The following is a 14,247-nucleotide window of genomic DNA, read 5'->3' on the forward strand; positions in this document are numbered from 1 at the left end:
CCGGAGTTCCTCTACTACCTTTGGCCCTCTACACTTTTTTATGGAACCTCATTACTTTCAGACAAAGAAACTGTGATTTAGATTTAATGACATGCAAATTACACATAGTTCTTTGTAGCCAAAACTAGAATTCAGGTCCCTGAACTTCTTTCCACTCTACTTTGATGACTACAGTGAGTAAAAGAAGATGCATGTGAAATTAGAGGACCTGAGTTTGCATCCCAAATCTGCCCTTTATTACCTTGTGCCCTATGAACATATGCAAGTCACAATTTCTGTTTTCTTCATCTACCAAATGAAAATGTAGTATAAGGTACCCTCCAAGCATTTAGTATAGCACCTGACACATATGAGTGGGGGTAAATAAATGGTGCTGACAAAAAGGTGATTGTGAAGGGTGCTTCTAGCCCTGAACTTATTATCCTAAACCTGTTCCACAACAGGAAGGAAGAGTAAAGTGCATTAATTAAAGATATAAAGGGAGCTGGTAGTGGTGGTGATGTGCAGTAGTGTCTGACTCTGTGACCACATTTGGGGGTTTCTTGGCAAAGATACTGGAGTGGTTTGCCATTTCCTTCTCTAGCTCATTTTACAAATGAGGAAACTGAGACAAACAGAGTTAAGTGGTTGGTCTAGAGTCACATAGTAAGTGTCTGAGGCCAGATTTGAACTCTGTCCTTCTGCCTCTAGACCCAAGGCCCTATCCACTAGTACTAATCAGCTTCTCCAAAGAGTTGGTAACAAAGACAAAATATTACAGGACCAAAGATTTAGAGGTGGAAGGGATTCTAGAGATCATTGAATCCAGGTCAAGAAGTTAAATGATTTGTCTGGGTCACACAACTAAAGGAGAATTATGGGTGGATCTTTTTGACTCCAAGTGTAACCCATTTCACTTTGTGAAAATAGTTATGAGGTAGTTAGGTGAGGTTCCTAATACCTTTATGCTATCAGTCCTTATCTCTGCAAAAAAGTCAATGTCAGGAAAGCCTTTAAAATTAAAATAAAGAGGAACAGCACCATAGAGGTCTTCTACCTGCCTAGAATGCTATATACTCTTCTACTTCACAGATCAATCTAAAACTTCAGAAAGGACCTTAAAGATCAAGTCTCTTTTTTTATATAAGAAAGTGAGCCCTAAAGAAGTTAAATGAGTTGCATTCAATCATACAATTAGCGCATAGCAGAAGATAAAGGATTCTGAGCCCATGTCACGTTCTCTTGATATTATACCACAGTAATCACCTACTTCTCATTAAGCAAGAAACCAATGCTTGCCTCTTACATTACAACTGTTCTGCATTGGGACCAAAACCAAAATAAAGTTAGCCTCCCTTGTATCATCAAGTCATTGGACTACACATTGTACCTGAGCGAGAAGCCACTAAAAACTCTGGAAAGTATTTCCACTTCTTCTTTCCATATATTCCCATAAGCTCTTCAGAAGTCATCATCTTGGTGCCGTGACTTGCCCTAATTTTGGAAGATAAGCAAAATTCAGTAGTAGCTCAAACAAATTTTACCTTAGCACTGTGTCCCTCTGGGTTTTTGTTTTACTTTGCTAGTGGCACCAAAAGTATCTCCTGCATATATTCTTAATTCAATAGAATAGATTTTTACTGAACATCTACTATATGGAAACCACTAGGACCACATTTTCCAGATGCCTTTTTGGACATTTCCATATTTATTGATATTCTATTGATAACTTGAACTTCCAAATTAAATCCCAAACTCAATTCATCATTTTGACTCCCAATGTAGCCCCTTCTTGGAAAACTAATTTTATTACATATCATACTTTCATTGAGAAGGATACAAAAAGAAATAAAATGTGGTTCTTGTCCTTAAGAATATACAATTGGGAGCAATGATAAGATACAAATATAAATAAGTATAACACAAATCAGACTGTGATGCATGAATAAAAAGCATTAATGAAGAGTATAAATAATTTAGCAATCTTTATTGCAATATTCCATTACATGCTTACTATAAATGTTCTGACTAATCCTTAAGATAAGGTGAGACTTCCAAAAGATATTAGACAGCTTCATGAAAACAATGATTTATCAGACTCTCCAAGTTATCCAAGTGCCTTGTTCACTTTTGTCTTCTGAATAGGAAGGATTCCTTTGAGTTTTACTGTTCAGTACTTTGTTCATTATTTCCAATATTTCTCAGGAATTTTCTTATTTTATTTCCTAAAGAATACATGAGTTTTTTATTTGGAGACAGGGAAACCAGTAATTCTCAAGATTATTTCCTCATTTTGTCTTTCAAATCAAATACTTAGCTTGTAGAGTTTTCAAATGTTCTTTCAGCATTATTGTCTTGATTTTATTATATTATTTATTCCCTCTCCAAATTTTCTGAGTTCTGAATATGTTACTTTGTATAATAGTATCTCCACTGCTTCACTATTACACAGACTCTGTACCACATACTCTAAATGGGCTTTTTCTACCTCTGCCTTATATTAATTTTTATTAAATCAATTTTATAAACAATTACTAACCATTCATTAAATTTATTAAATAAGTATCATAAACAATTATTAATTATTCATCAATTTAGTTAAATAATTAATTCAATTAATCATTAAATCAATTCAGAAAATACTTATTGGTAACTGTTTACTCTATTTAGTATTGGTATTAAGATGATGCTATAAAGTTATTATTAGAAATTGTTAATTAAAATTAAATTTATTTCTTTCCATCAAAGTCCAACTCAGGTACCAACCATTCCATATATTTTCACTGATCCTTCCAAATAGGAATAAATTTTTTTTCCCTTCTATTTCTCATTACTTCACATGCATTTTTTCTTTGGATTAACAACATTTGGCCTAAATGATTTTATGATTTTAGGAATGATTTATTTGGGCAACTAATCTACTTCAATCAGAATTAATCAGTTTGATATTTTAGACAAATCATATGGAGAAAATCAGATATGATAGGTTTATAGTAAGCTCAAACTTTAATTAAGGATCACTATTTATTTACCAATTATGAAGCCTATTTTCACAGCCACAAAAATGCTGACAAAGATATATTCATTCTGTTTTCCTCAAATTCCATATCCAAGCCTAGTGTGTATAGGATGCCTTAATTATTTGGAAAGTCCTCCAAATTATTTTTGTACCTCCAGCCCACCCTCTCTTGTCCAATATGAGAAGGGGACCATCTTAGGCCTATGTTATAACCACTTAGTAGTGATATTCCCTTGCTTTTATCCAATGTATTACTTATCTTAAGATAAATCATTTTTGGCCCTCAGAGTAGGTCTATCAGCCAATGAGATTTTACATTCTAACATGTCTCTTTTGTATATTTAAGTATCAAACAATATAAAAACAAGGTCCTGGGGTCAAGGGCAGCCCAGATTATGAGGAATATCTGAGATCCACTTCATTAAGGGGGATAATTGACAATAAAGTTCTTTGGCTTGAAACTCTGCCTCAGTGATTTTTCTTACAGAGTGGACAATTTCAGATCTCACACTTATAGATGTTATCTCTTCATATTAAATAATAGCTTCATTATAGGCAGATACTATCTCTAAAGATTTAGTACTTATCAGTGTGTTGCATATTCAACAAAATTTGTTGAACTGGTCTGAATTTGAAGAGAAAAGAAAAGGTTTAGAAGTTCTGTGATATGATACAGAGGGACCATTAAGAGCAAAGTAAGACAAAGTAATGAGCCTGCTCAGGTTACAATTGCATGAATTTATAGAAGACCATATCCATGATTTTCTCCAGCATCTAGAAATAGAAAAAGAAAATCATAAGGATTACCCAATATAGGAAAGCTGGGTGAGACTAATAGAAAAATAAAAAAACTCAACCTATTATAGGGGATGAGTATAATTTAAATTATCTAGCCAAAAGGAATAGGCTGAAAGCAAGGACAGAATAAGAAGCAAGAGAGTATACAGAGGTCATGATCAGGACAAAGAGTAGTTTTTATGGTTATAAGGATGAGGTAGGAGAAAGGACTATAGAGAAGAATCAGTTTTGAAAGAGGGTTATAATTAAGCATAGTTGCACCTACCTATTATTTCAATTACTAGAGAGAATCAAGAGTAATGTTTCACTTGAGATTGGTAGTTCTGAACTGCAGTGTGCTAAACCTATCAGATATCTCACAAATATGGTAAGGCCCAAGAGTAGAAGACCAACACATTCCTAAAAAAGGGGAGTTTTTAGACCAAGTTAGAAATGGAGCAGATAAAAGCTCACACGCAGGTCAACAATGGGAATGGGCCCATGAGTGCTCAGTGGCCTGAGTGAAATGGGAAGACTCAGTATGGGGAGGTAAGAAGGAAAAAAAAGGAGAGGAGGTAAGGTGGTGACTTACTAAGATGATGTTATTTTTCTCTCCCAACATAATTCATAAAGAAATGTGTATTAAGAAAATTAATGTATGTGTATAGCCAGAAAAATAAAGAAAACAATTTTTTAAAAGGCAAAAAAATTTAAAAAGATGGTGCTGAGGAGTATATTTCTACTACATATACTCAACAAACTAAAAAAAGGTACTGGATCCAAAAAATGTACAAGAAATCCAAAGAAAAACATTAAAGAGTTTCTTCATTCAGACTAGAATTATAGCAGTGCAAGCAGCTGGACAAGCCAAAAAACCACAAACCCTGACCTTAGAAACCTTAGGGGGAACAGAAAGATAGCAGTACATTGATCAAACTATGTCACTGCTTTCAGAACAGATACTCCAGGGAAGGCAAAGCCAATGACAGGAGTCCAAGAAGTCTAGGTTAGAACCAAACAGACATAAATTATGATACAATTTAAGAGGACAGGAAAGGGCAGAGAAATAATGCTGTTCAAAATCTTCAATAAGAAACTGAGTCAAGAAACATAAAGAAATGGAAAAAGAAACCAAATCCTTAAGAAATATTATTAGGAGACATACAAAAAAGAAAACCAAGAAAAAGGCTCCTTCCCAACAAATATAAGCAGATTGGTGGGGGAAGGGGAATAAAGGGGAGAGAGAAGATTTGTTCATAAGAATTTCAAGAGTATATGGAAAATAAAAATGAAGAGATAAAAAATAAGATCTCTAGATCTTATTAGAAGGAAAATAAATCATTTAGAATAGAAAGTAGAAAAACCTTATCCATTAGGTAAATTGAAATTTGAAGTATTGAAAATAGAAAGACTTAAAATTAGAATAGACTAAGAGTTAATAGCTCCTTGAGGTGCAAAATATTATTGCATTATCAAATTATCCACAAAATTTAAAATGTCATCAAAAGCAACTTATCTGGAAAACAAATGAGAGAGAATTTAAAAATCATTAGGCATTTTGAAAACCATAATCAAAAGAAATTTCTGGTTCACATTTTGGGAAATTATAAACGAAAACTTTCAAGATTTACTAAAATCAGAAAGAAAATAAGAAATAATAAAGTCAACTTCTGATGGCAACCCCAAGAGATAAACTCCCAGGAATATCATAGTCAAAATCTGAAGCTACCAAGTCAAAAAAAAAAAAAATACAACAAGCAACTGAGAATTCAGGTACCAAGGAATCAGTCAGGATCTCATAAAACTTGTTAAATTCTATAAAGAAGAAAAAAAAATCTTGTAATATACAATTCCATAAAAGACAAAGGCTTATTATACTCAAGAATACTTATACTGTAAAGCTAAATGTGATAGATCTCTGACAATTACTAAACAGGAAAAGAAAGGAACAGATAATTCTTAGTAGCATACATGGTCAATTTTGTAAAATACTTTGTGAACAAAAGTAGAAACAGAAATATTTAAAAGAAAAACAACCAAAAAAATTACAATCAACAAAAATCCTTTAACTAGAAAAATTCAAAGTTGAATAAAAATAATTTAATCCTAAGGAATTGATGGGAGAAAGTAGAAAAATCACAAAAATACAAAATTTCATTTAAAAATATTACAGCAATGAAATAACATATCAAAACTTTTAGGATGTAGCCAAAGTAATTTTTAGGGAACATATTCATCTCTAAAAGAACAGACTATGAATTAATCATGCAACAAAAAATAAACAACCTAAAACAAACCATAAGAAAAGCAACAAATTTAAAAGTCCAACTAAACATAAAAATATAAATATTGAAAATCAAAAAAGACATTAAGTTGAAAGCAAAAAAAAAAAAAAAAAAAAAAAAGAAAATTGATAAATGTCGGCAGTTGGTGTTTTGAGGAAAAAAAAAAAACCCAATAAGTTTCTATGACAATCTTTCCATGTCAAAAGTAGAAGTAGTTTGGTCTCCCCAAAGGGATGGTTTATGAACTGTTTTTCTAGCCAAGATTGCTAGAGGCAACTGGAAGGCAAAGCAATGAACATTCCTTAATTATGAGAGAGGAGCTTAATCCTTCATACCTAAAGACCAACCTATTTTCCCCAAATGCACTTAATTGGAAAGCTTCCCAAGTACTCCAATGTTCAGCCCCGGCTAAATAAGTTGCTGGTCTAATTAAGGGCAGCCAGCCTCACTTTATTAATAGCTATATATGCTACTGTTAATAAATGATTGATTATCTTGCCTTGGGAAAAAATGTACCTCATTTTGCCTATATTGCATTTTACTTGCCACAAAGAATAGCATAATTTATGAATGTAATGAAAAAAGACACAGAAAAACCTGGGAAATCTTGTATGAATGAATGCAATAAAGTGAGCAGAACCAAGAGAACAACCTCTTGAGAAAGGTACAAAATGAGACACACATTTTTGGCCATTGTCAATGTGGATTTGGTTTGTATGCCTGTCAATTACTTAAAATGAGGAGAGGGAGAGAGGAATTGCATGGTTTTTTTGGAAGTGCAGGCAGACAAGGAAAAGTAGACAGAGGAAAGGAGAAGGCAAAAGAAGGCACAAAGGAAGGAAGAAAAAAGGGGAAAAGAACGAATAAAGCATTCAAAAAACACAAAATAAAGCTGAAGTGGGTTTAGAAGGTAACAAGGTCAGCTTTTGGAACTAACATGTTGAATTGTGTATTAAACTCAAAAAACAAGTTGTTTGAATTATGATTCAATTTCACATACAATAATTTTTTTTATGTTTTTCTTTGTATGTAAAAATGTTCCTGTTTATTGATGCTCAGAATTTTTAAAATAAAATTTTTAAATGGTTATGACAAAGCAAATAGATACATTGTAAATATTCAATAAGGGCTTAAAGGTTGATTAATTGAATGAAACACTATTACATTTAACACATTTTGTTAAAATCAAGAGTTGAAAGATTAAAGTTATTTTTGACTAAAGAACTGATTTTTTTCTTTTACTTACTTCAGAACTGTTCCATCAACTGCAAGTTTAATAAAATTTCCTTTTTCCAGATCCAATGCCAAGCCCTTACAGCTAAAATGCAGAAACATTGGTTACTAAAACAGGTATTTTACTTTGCTTATATATCTGAATGGTGAATAAAATAATGGGCCATTACAAAGTTGGAATGTTAGAGGAAGACATTTTCATTAAAAGAATGTTAAATATAACTACAATATAGAAAAAAATGACAAACAAGCCCTAGGACTTCAAAGGTAATAAATAATCCAAAGAAGGTCCACTAAAATGCTAAAAGTGGAACCACTAAATGTATGAATCAGACAGGATTTTATTCCAAATGCACTGAGTACAAATCCATTATTTCATAATAGACTGACCAATCCAAAGACTGATTGGTCCAAATATGATGTGTCCCATGTTATCTGGATGAACCACCAATGCCACCATAATCTAGTTATTAAAATTTTCAACTTTTTACATTTAAAAGCCTGAGATGGGAAAATGATTACTTTATTACTTACTTGATTTAAAATTTTTCCTTTGAACTTAAAATTATTTTTCAATTGCTAAGCTTCTTTGAAATTTAGTTTTATTTTAGGTCAAGCTTTTAAATCTCCATCTCTGAGCCAGAATCATTAATAGGCCAACCAGGATGTTTATTTGACATTTTAGAAGAGGTATGGGAAACTGGAGAATGGAAAGTGAAGTTTGATTATTCCCTAACATAAAAAAAAAAAAGATAGGAATAATAGCAGCAAATTGTTGAGAGATTTTAACAAACTGACAGTGTTTTGGAAGCACATTATTTAGTTTAGAACTTAATCCCTATAATCAGTAATTTCATAGAAAAAATACCCGTTTTTTCCATTTGTGAGATTAGCCTCACCAAATGTTTGGTGAGTTAAATATAACTGAACGTATTTCAAAATCACAGCTGAACTTTTTTTTTTTTTAATGGGGGGGGTAGATAGGGTCCCATTAATGATAAGATGGACAATTTAAAGCAACATAATTGTTTTTACTGTTTTAAAAAACCAAAACCAAACACATGTTAATCCTCAAACAGGCTATCAAGGAAAATTTAAAATTTAAACAAATGAATGCTCATAGTTATCAATTGCATGTACTAATTTAGGTGCTTGCATGAAATTGTGTGATTCCTCTTCCCTCTTTTGATCCTTATGGTGAGGGTAACTTAGAAACAAACTTAATATTTGTAAACATTTTAATGTCCAAAATAGTTCTTTATGTGTAAATATATTTTGCATGACTATAGATGTATAATGGAAATGCTATTTCTTGCTTTCTCAATAAGTGCAGGAGGGGATAAAGGGAGAGAGAGAAATTGTAACTGAAAATTTAAAAAAATTAATTTATAAACAGTTCTTTACAATCTCTTAATTGAAGTCAACTAAGAAGTTAGGTACCTCAAATTAAACAAAAGGCTAATTGTTGAAAATGCTTAATAACAAAAGTGTTCCAAACAAATCTATTTCTAACAATAACAAAATTTTTTTACTGTACATATAACTAAGAAATTTCTACCTATGAATTATAGACTGATTTAAAAGTCAGCTGTTCCCACTTACATGTCATATTTTCTGCTTTTATATAAAATTACACAAAGGAAAACAATGTCCATAAAGAAAACCAGATTGACTAAGATTATTAAAAAAAAAAAAAAAAAAAAAAAAAACTCACCAAAAATCCCAGCTCTCTGGAGGTACAGTTAGCAATTCTTTATCATATCCCTTCTCTATTACCAAGTATTGAGCAAAGCTATCATAGATAAGCTAAAATGAGAGAGAAAAATACAGTAAAGTAAATGTAAAATTGCTCATTTTTAAATATTCAAGTCCCAATGTATGCATGGAATCGTCTACTGAAAATAAAATTTATTTACTGATTTGAAAGTCTGAAGTTTAAGTCTCCTATAAGGTAAATAAATTTAAGAACTTAGCATCTTATATCAAAACTATGACGCAGAATTTAAACATTTTTGTTTACTTAAATCTAGACATCACTTCATAAGTGTAAGAAACTTTCAATATAAAAATTCTCTGCTTTGATGAGATGAAAGCAAACAGTATACAGCCCTTAAGTTATATGATCATATGGATAGTAAGTATCATAGGATGGACTTAAACCCACAATCTTCTGACCCAATGGTCAGTCCTTCTATTACACCATGTACCCTTTTTAAATGGTATAAACCACATCATGATAAACCTCTGATAAGTAAAATACCTCCAAGTATCCAAGTAAACAACTTGGTATCTCAAATAAATTTTAATGAGCCACAAATACCTCTTTGTATCACAAAGAAAAGCATAATCACCAGAGGAACTCATGGTTTATATCCATCTACAAATTCAATAGAAAATATAAGCAAACTGGACAGTTTTTAAACATCCATGCTGAATTTGTTGTAATCTTGGAGGAAGAAGAAAGCTTTAGTTAGCATAGATTCTCAACTAGAGATGTAAATTTTTTCTGCTTTGTATGAAGAAATGTTCATCTTTCCAAAAATTGGTAGCGCTATATCAACAATGCATTGGTTTGTCAACTTTCCCACAACTACTTCCACACAGACTATTCCCATGTTTTTAGTCATCTTTACCAATTTGCAGGATGTGAGGTGAATTTTTATATTTTTATAATTTTTAATTTTTTGGTAAACACTCTGTTCATATCTTTTGGCCACTTATCTATTGTGTATGGCTTTTGGTTTTACATATTCATACTTATCTTTGAGATATGTGGATATATTATATATTTACACATATTACCTGTTTGTACACCTTAGAAGCCAAACTCTTACTTATCAGAGAAATTTAATACAAAAAACTTTCCTCCATTCAAACACTTCCTTTCTTATCCTGAGTTTATTAATTGTTTGTACAGAAGTATTTCAGTTTTACATAATCCACTTTGTTTATTTTACCTTTCAGTAACTGCTTCAATCTTTTCCTTAGTTAAGAATACAGCATCTACCCATATCTGTGAAAGGTATATGATCTGCCTTTCTTTTAATCTTTTTTTATAGTACAGAGTAATACAAATGGGGACTGGCCCATGATTTTATCAGTATAGTGAACTTTTTCTATTTTTCTTTTTAAATTAAAGCTTTTTGTTTTCAAAATATATACATGGATAATTTTTGACAATCACTCTTACAAAACTCTGTGTTCTAATTTTTTTTCTCTCTTTCCTCCATTCCCTACCCCAGTTGGCAGGTGATCCAATATATAGTATATATAGGCAATTCCTCTACACATATTTCCACAAATATCATGCTACACAAGAAAAATCAAATCAAAAAGGAAAAAAAATTGAGAAAGAAAACAAAATGCAAGCAAATAACAACAAATAGGGTAAAAATACTATGTTGTGGTCCACATTCAGTTCCCACTATCCTCTCTCTGGGTGCAGATGGTTGTCTTCATTACAAGACCATTGGAACTGGTCAGAACTTTTTCTATTAAAGCAAGTCCACAACTTTGCAAATCACCGTTTTGAGTCTTGAATTCAGGTCTATCTTCAGAACAAGCTTTCTCTATTCTTGTGCCATACTATATCTCACATCCATTATTCTTATATCATAATTTTAAAAAATAAAACTTAAAAAAGAGAAAGACTGAATTGGAATCCTGTTCTCAGCATGTACTATTTGACTATGGGCAGGTCACAATTTCTGAGCCTATTTATCTGTCAGACGGTTTACTATTATTACTTGTACTACCTACCTTACGGGTCAGTTACTTTCTAAACACAAGCTATTATTACTATGGAGTCCTAGAGTTACAAGGAACATTAGAAATTATTTAGTTTAGTTATGCACCCAATAGAACATTCCTAACAATGAGCAGATGCTGCCTAAATACTTTCATGTGGAACTCTACATAGTGTATTTCATTTTGTATAATTAATTTTTTAAAAACACACATTTCTTTATATTTCATATACTTTCTCTCCTTTCCCCTTGCCCTCAGGTACATACAGCTTGAATGTTCATAATTATTTGTTTTCTTTCCTTCTAGAATGATTGTTCTTGGGGGTGAAGACCTATTTTTGTCTTTCTGTGTATCTTCAGCACTTAACACGGTGCCTTAATAATTGCTCATTGCTGACCACATTAAGCCAAACTTTGTTTCCTTTTCACTCTCAAGCCACTGAAGCTACATAAAAATAAATCCATCCTTCTTCTAAATGACAAACTTCCAGATATTTCAAGACCACTATTATGTCTCTCCAAAGGCTTCTCTATTCTATTTGAACTATCCCTAGCAGTTCATTGAAATGATCTTAATTATATTTTCCAGGCTCTTCTTCATCATTAAGATCATAGATCAAGAACTAGAGGGATCTCAAAGGTCATCTACCCCAAATCCCTGGAGTTTAAATAACTTGCTCAAAGCCATAAAGGTAGTAAGGGTCAGAAGTGGGATTTGAACTCAGGTCTTCTGACCTGAAGGCCAATATTCTATCCAATCAATATACAGCTTTTTATTAAATACCTGCGTGCCGTGAGCTAGATAAATAGGAACAAAAACAATTCCCTCAAACTTACAGTTCTCGGGAAGAAACCTTCCAGCTTTTCAATGTCCCCGTGAAAATACCCTTCCCCTCCAAGTGAACAAAATAATCTACCCTATGGTATGACCAGTGAAAAAAGGATAAGGATTTCGCTTCCTTTGTTCCTGACAAGCTTTCACAGTGGGAGTTTCTTATAAGTAGAAAATCAGATGTAACAGGACAACCAAGTAGTTTAGCTAGAAAAGAGTTTCAAAAGCAATTACTCTTTTGGGAGAGGGGAAGTTGTCCCTGTTTGTCAAAATTTGTCTTCTCTTCCCGGTACCGCTTAAGTAATATAGCTTCCCTATGAGGATACAAATTATTTCCCTCTCAAGAGATGTGGAACCAAAGCAATTAATGATTTTTACTAACCATCTTGATTTGATTGAGCTCCTTTACTATCCAGAGGAGGCGGAACTGACTTGGGAATCAGAATCAGTCAAGCAGGAGGCAAACTGAGCAGCCCTTAAGCTGGACATTTCAGAAATCCTTGCTAATGTTTATTTGTTGAACTCAGAATTCCCTCTACTGTGCAATAGAGCCATTTTGGACTAGCTCTGGTCAATACCAAGCCCAGTGACCAAACCCAGGCCATGATTCAGCTTCTGATAATTAAAAAACAGCTCAGCATAGGGGACCAAAGGCAAACTTGATGTCACTATGCACTACCCCTCCCTGCATGACTCGTGTTTCTGTCTTTATACTAATCCTGCTGCCTAAGCCCACCCAAACTCAATTCTGAGGATCCCATGCATATCTGCCAGCTTGAAGAGGAATAAAGGCCTGCATACAACCTGTCTTTCTTAGACCAAATTCTGTGAAAAGATGGACAGAGATTATTCGAGGAAGATCTTGTTTAATAATCATGCCTTTAAATAGCACAACACATTACAATTATCTCAGCCAAGAGGAGTGGGCAGGATAGGATTAATTCTACCTTCTCTCTTATCCCCATTTTACAGAGAAGAAAAGTGAGGTTCAATTATTCAACTAGCATTTGTTATGGATGTGCCAGGAATTGTGTGTTATAAAGATGAGGGAAAAAAAAGCAAACCACAATCAGTTTCTACTTTCAAGGAACTTACAGTCTAGTATAGGATACAAAATTAATAATGATGATATTTACTCAGCACTCTTTAAGTGCCAGGCATTGTGCTAAATGTCTTGCAATTATTCTCATTGGATCTTCAGAACAACCTGAGGGGGAGGGAGGTACTATTTGACCTCCAATTTCCGGTGAGAAAACAGGGAAAAAACCAGATTAACGCTCTGCAATTGACCGGGTTCTCAGTGTCAGAGGCAGAATTTGAACGCGGGTGTTTCAGACAGGATGCTTTATCCTAGTTCCATCCATCCTAGACCCCCTCAAATCACTCCGTATAAACAAGACACAAACTGGAGTAAATACGGAGGGAAGAAACGGAGATGGAGATTCAGAAAGGAAAAGGGACTTGGCCACCACCGCAGGAGTTAGGGAGTAGTCATTTAGGCCACTAACAAATCCAGCTAACTCCTTAGGCCCAAAGCGCTAATGAAGCTAAATTCCCAGTACTTGGGGGACCAAGGCTTTGGAAAATCAAGCATCTAACAGAACAAAGCAAACCCGAGGGCCGCGGGAAAGAGCCAAGTTCAAGGCTGGAGTCCTTCCCAGGAGGACGGCTGGCCCAGTCTCGCCTTCACGCCCGGCCCACTCCTCTGGGATCGCGGGCGGCCTCCTGAGCCCTCAGGCGCACACCACTCACCTGGGCGCTTTCAAGCAGGTTGTAGCGACACAGAGTGTGGTCGAGGTCAAAGCCGACCACGTCGCAGTCGGCTAGGGAGAAATGCTGGGTCATGGCCCGGACAGGGGTAAGGGAGGATGGCAAAGAGAAACAGTGCAGGAACTGAAATCCCAGCACCTCAGGGGTCCCGGGACCTGGAGAAAAGAGTCGACCGGGGTAGCTGCGGCTGCGGCTGCGGCTCAGGCGGCGTGAGCGAGGGGGCGGAGTTGCGGCCACAGTCGCGCCTTCTGGCTTCCCGCGGCCCCGCTGAGCTCCGCTATTGGTCCCCGGGGAACCACGTCCCGCCCCCTCCGGGGAACAATCCCGTCCAGCGCTCGGGCTGCAAGCTGAGTCAGTCAGCCGCTTTACCTAGCGGGGAGGGCGGGTGACTATGGCTCACTGCGGAGCCAGCCTGGATTTATGCAGGCATTCCACCATTCCGGTTGGAAGTTCAGCTTCCATTACCTCGAGCTAAGGAAGGGGGAGGAATAGTTATTTATCACGCGGGACCGGTAGGTGGAGCAGTGGATTAGGCCTGGAAGCCCGGACTTTAAATGCCGCCTCAGACCCTAACTAGTCGGGACCCTGGGCGTGTCCTTTACCTGT

General features: G+C 34.7%; 1 protein-coding gene across 4 annotated transcripts in view; it reads right to left on the reverse strand.

Annotated features, from left to right (window-relative positions):
• NT5DC1 (5'-nucleotidase domain containing 1) overlaps positions 1-13,855 on the reverse strand; it is a 232,273-nt gene extending 218,418 nt beyond the window's left edge. For 3 of the 4 annotated variants that reach the window (XM_074310049.1, XM_074310050.1, XM_074310048.1), the window contains exons 1-4: positions 13,624-13,855; positions 9,008-9,099; positions 7,307-7,378; positions 1,370-1,473 (exon numbers count right to left, since the gene is read on the reverse strand). In XM_074310049.1, coding sequence (XP_074166150.1) covers positions 1,370-1,473; positions 7,307-7,378; positions 9,008-9,099; positions 13,624-13,716 — 361 coding nt within the window. In that variant the 5' untranslated portion in view covers positions 13,717-13,855. The remainder of the gene's footprint in view (positions 1-1,369; positions 1,474-7,306; positions 7,379-9,007; positions 9,100-13,623) is intronic. The other variant, XM_074310051.1, reaches the window with a different exon arrangement.
• Positions 13,856-14,247: the final 392 nt, after the last annotated feature.

Source organism: Sminthopsis crassicaudata, chromosome 4, assembly GCF_048593235.1.
Source record: "Sminthopsis crassicaudata isolate SCR6 chromosome 4, ASM4859323v1, whole genome shotgun sequence".
Taxonomy (NCBI): domain Eukaryota; kingdom Metazoa; phylum Chordata; class Mammalia; order Dasyuromorphia; family Dasyuridae; genus Sminthopsis; species Sminthopsis crassicaudata.